General features: G+C 42.2%; 1 protein-coding gene across 1 annotated transcript; it reads right to left on the reverse strand.

Moving 5' to 3' along the window:
• Positions 1–219: 219 nt before the first annotated feature.
• LOC123137166 (probable protein phosphatase 2C member 13, mitochondrial) lies at positions 220–4070 on the reverse strand. The gene is made up of 8 exons (XM_044556780.1): positions 3610–4070; positions 2530–2657; positions 2358–2456; positions 2097–2255; positions 1576–1662; positions 1188–1279; positions 907–981; positions 220–636 (listed from the first exon to the last, which is right to left on the reverse strand). The coding sequence occupies exons 1-8, from the start codon at positions 3903–3905 to the stop codon at positions 496–498; spliced, it is 1077 nt and encodes a 358-aa protein (XP_044412715.1). The 5' UTR covers positions 3906–4070; the 3' UTR covers positions 220–495.
• Positions 4071–4280: the final 210 nt, after the last annotated feature.

Consider the following 4280-nt stretch of genomic DNA (forward strand, 5'->3'; position numbering starts at 1 on the left):
CCTATGTAACTGGTAAATTTATTGTATAGGAAGTGTGTGTGCAACGCATGTTAATATGAAGCAAGATATTAACTATATTGAACATTAATATTAGGCAAAGATATAAATTGCACATTGATATTTGGTAGGAAATAATTACATGGTTAACATTGGCATTCATATTAGGTATGATATTAAACGCTAAATGTGAAAGCGACACAAACCATTGGATAGATGCAGTTGAACATGTGAGATTTGTTGGATCTCCGTAACTCACTCTTTTTATATCAAATATAACAAGTATTAGTACATACATAGACATGGATACATCAAACTCAAAAATTCCCATTACAATTCTCAAAAGAGAAAAGGTCTCCCACACAAAGGAAAGAATCAATAGAGGAAGTCCTAAGCAGTTGCCACAGAGGCAAAAATAGATGTGGGAGAAACCCCACTCCGCTTGCAGGATAAAAAGAGGCCTGAAGCAGAGAAACCTTTAATCAGCTGTAGTCCATCTCATCCTGCAATTTTATCATGGTGGAATTGCACCACGATGCATGTAATATTGTCAGCGCTGCCACGAGAGTAGGCAATCTCCGTCAGTTTCCTGGCCGCAGACTCTGGCACATCTTCTGTTTTTGCAAGGGACACAGCTTCCTGTTTGAGAAAATCATTGCCAGAATATCAGTTAAAGAGCTACTCCCTCGGTAACTTAACATAAGACGTTTTTAGACACTATGACAGTGTCTAAAACGTCTTATATTAAGTTACAGAGGTGGTATAAAGTTACGCATTGTTGCACTTAGAATGTAAGCACGGATCAGATGTGGAAAATGCTTTCTACAGCCTCATAAGCAACAGTGTTTTGCTTCAGAAATTCTGAGTGCATTCAGGGTGAGAATTATGACAGTTGGCAATAGAGTTTACCTCATTTTCTACGGCATCCCAAAGCCCATCACTGGCAAGAACCAGGCTCTCCAATTCTCCATTAATCAATTCTTCCTACGATTTGTTAGATAAGATTTGATCACAAGTAATCAAAATTAGAAACAGGCAACTAATGACTAATCTAAAGAAAGGTATAGAACTGGAGTTGCCAATGACCACTTGCTGCTGCACTAGGTTGAAACAAGTAAAAAGCACTGATTTCCAACTATATATAAAAAAAGGTAACGAAATCTTGGCATAACTCAACTACAATAAGCTACCTGAATTTCAGGTTCTGCCACCACAAATGGCTTCAGTAGACGATTACCAAACGCACGGGACATTGCCAGTACGCCACCTACCCTCCAAGTACCTGGGCAAATACCACATCAAGAAGATGGAATAGTTTCCGATAGTCAAATTGTAAAGCCTAGATCAATCAAAAAACAAAATATCTTGTATAGAAACATGGCACGCCTAGAAGCAATTAGGCTGCACGCAAGATCACGAAACAAACAACCCAAGCATGATAAGCCACCATGTCCAAACATACAGGAGATATCAGAAGGCTCAAAATGAATAAGCAAGTCTTTTGCTACCGTCCTTGTCCACTTACAATTGTGCTGACTGACAATGCCAAATGCATGAGTGAAATAAAATAAGACTTACCAGCCCAGATGACAACACCTCCAGCATTTTCAATTCTCTTGCGTTCATCGGACCTGTTAGGTTTGTGATCTACTGAGAGTGCCCTAGCTACAAAAACAAACATATGAGGTCAGTAGAGTTACAATGGAGAAAACGAAGCTCCTAAGCTAGTAACCGAACCACGCCGGTAAACTGAAGTGGATATGATGTCATTATATAGATTCCATCATGATGGTGCTAAGAAATAAGCAAGCCTTGCCATTTTCCTTAAATAATGGTAGAACAATAATCATCACATGAAGGAAATGAGCAGATAGCTATGGTATAATCGTATAACTGCAATGTGTTGGTGGGAAAATATTTTGTAAAAAAGTGCATTAAAAGAAACACAATGTACCATAGTTCTTTGCCAAATATATCATCGCTGGAGGGCAAATTTAGAAACACTCTGCAGATACATACAATAAGTATTTACAAGGACCAGAACATGTTTGGATGATTCAATCATATAGTGACTACAATAGGGTTCTAACAGAATATACCTTTCCCGGCTTTTGAAATAACAGCACGGGAGTCACCAACATTTGCTACATATAGATGGCCACCCACTAAAACCGCAGTCGAAGCTGTGGAACCATCATCCCTGAAAGCACTTGATTCTGATTCTAAGAAATCTGCATCTGTCTTCTGATATGTTTCACCTTTTTTTATAAAAAAAATAAAAGCTCAGAAAACGATGATTGGAAGCATTGGGAAGAATGTGAACAGATATACATACAGGTAAATGCCAAGAGAAACATTACTTATAGCAAGCTTTGTATCAGTCAAGAACTTGGGGTGTTTCATAAGGTTCTCGAACAAATGCTCCTTCAAATACTCAGCAGCACGTGACCCCCCATGACCTAAAGCTTTGCAAAGTAAGAACACGATAGGCATGTAATTGCGGAAGTAAGAAGGCAAGATTGGAAACCATACCATCGAATACACCAAATAGGCTAACAGCGTGTCCATCAATTTCAGTTAATTTTACATCATAGAAATCCTCCATTGTAGCCCTTTTCCCTCTAAAACTTGAATACCCACATTTCAGTTTACCATCTTCCCTGTCATGATATTTGGACACAATGTCAACCCAGGCAGCATTACATATTCTAAAGAGTCTCAGAGAGGGCATTTTTTAATAACAGATGTTAGAAGATAAGAAATGGTTATTGTACGAACATATAGACCGGAAATATCAGAAGTGCAGATAATCTATCTTATACATTACAACGATCACAAAATAAACAAGCACATGATAAATTTCAGATCAAGAGGCATACATTTCCGTGACTGCATCTGCCAACTGCTGGTGGTTCACATCAAAATACATTAGTGTTGCAGTTGTACTGCTTTGTAACTAGTCTAGATGACCATAAAGTCCTACTAGTAACAGCCTCACAGCTAAGCATCGCTGGCACTCCTGTAAGAATGCAATGAAGCATTAGGAGCATGACACTAGTAGCACTGCAGGACATGGAATTGCCTCGTGTACAACATTTTTAGTCCAATCCTGGTACAATGGTTTGATGCTGCAATCTGATGTTCGTTGGGCCAGCACCAGGCAAATAATCAATGGTTGTCACAAAATGTCATATCTAAATCGGGCCCAATATGTCAGTACACATAGCAGCTCCATTTGGCGTATACTGATGGCTGCATGCATACCATGGTGTTGGTGACAAAGATTACTTATGATCAGATAGAACCTCGTTCTTTTTCGATAAAGAATCGTGTTAAGTATGTCAACTAGTCTCATGTATACCAAACCGTCCTAAGAAATGATAAACCACGGGGCAAAACAGCTATATAGCGCACTCATGTCAATCAAAGCACATGGTCCGATTGCAAATTCTGGAGCATCTCTACTGCACCTCTGATATTTCAAGGCAAGGCAAGGCAAGCAAATGTACAACGTGAGGCCCGCCTAAATGCAAATTCAACCAACGATATTTCAAGCTGATGCAAACACAGGAAACGTCTATAACCAGAAGATGAGCAGGGGACATGCATTACCTCTGCCACCCCGCACTGGCGTACCCTCCATCCTGCGGCTCGGTCCCAGCAGCAGCCGCGCGGCGCTGCAGCTGCAGCTGGCCCGCCGGAGCGCCGGAGTCAGAGTCGGAGGAATCGAGCATCATCTTCGTCCTGGCGCCAGCCACCGCCCGGAATCCACGCCAACCGTGCCCGCGCGGACGGGGTGTCACGCACACATCGACCGCCCGACCGCACAGGACCCTGGCCCACCGGCGCCTGCCCGCGCCCGCCGCCGCACGAAGCACCAGCGCCCTCAGCCTACCGATGCATACCATCTCATGTCTGGGTGGCTCTCTCTCTCTCTCTCTCTCTCTCTCTCTCTCTCTCTCCGCTCCGATGCCGATGCCCGAGGAGAGATCCACTGGCGCTCGGTTTAATGGCTTCGGATCCGGGGCGAGGGCGCGGAAGGGGAGGAGCAAGCGGCGGGGGCGGGGGCGGGGGGTGGACGGTGGGAGATTCCCTGCAGTATAATAATATAGAGTACTGGCTATTTTGATCGGATACTCCCTCCGTTTCTTTCTCCGTTTCCTGCATATAACTTTTGTTTGAAGTCATAGTATCTCTAGTTTAATTAAACTTATAGAAAAAGGTATCAATATTTACAATGATAAAAGAATATCTTTAGATTTTTTATGGAATGTAGTTTCATA

This window comes from Triticum aestivum, chromosome 6B, assembly GCF_018294505.1.
Source record: "Triticum aestivum cultivar Chinese Spring chromosome 6B, IWGSC CS RefSeq v2.1, whole genome shotgun sequence".
Lineage (NCBI taxonomy): Eukaryota > Viridiplantae > Streptophyta > Magnoliopsida > Poales > Poaceae > Triticum > Triticum aestivum.

Bases quoted from the DNA above. Each gene is read 5' to 3' on its own strand.
- LOC123137166 (XM_044556780.1), bottom strand. From the start codon at position 3,905: ATGGTATGCATCGGTAGGCTGAGGGCGCTGGTGCTTCGTGCGGCGGCG. The intron at 2,457-2,529 runs GTATGGTTTCCA...GCAAAGCTTTAG, and splicing joins CCTATTTGGTGTATTCGATG to GTCATGGGGGGTCACGTGCT. The intron at 982-1,187 runs GTAGCTTATTGT...AACAAATCGTAG, and splicing joins TGGCAGAACCTGAAATTCAG to GAAGAATTGATTAATGGAGA.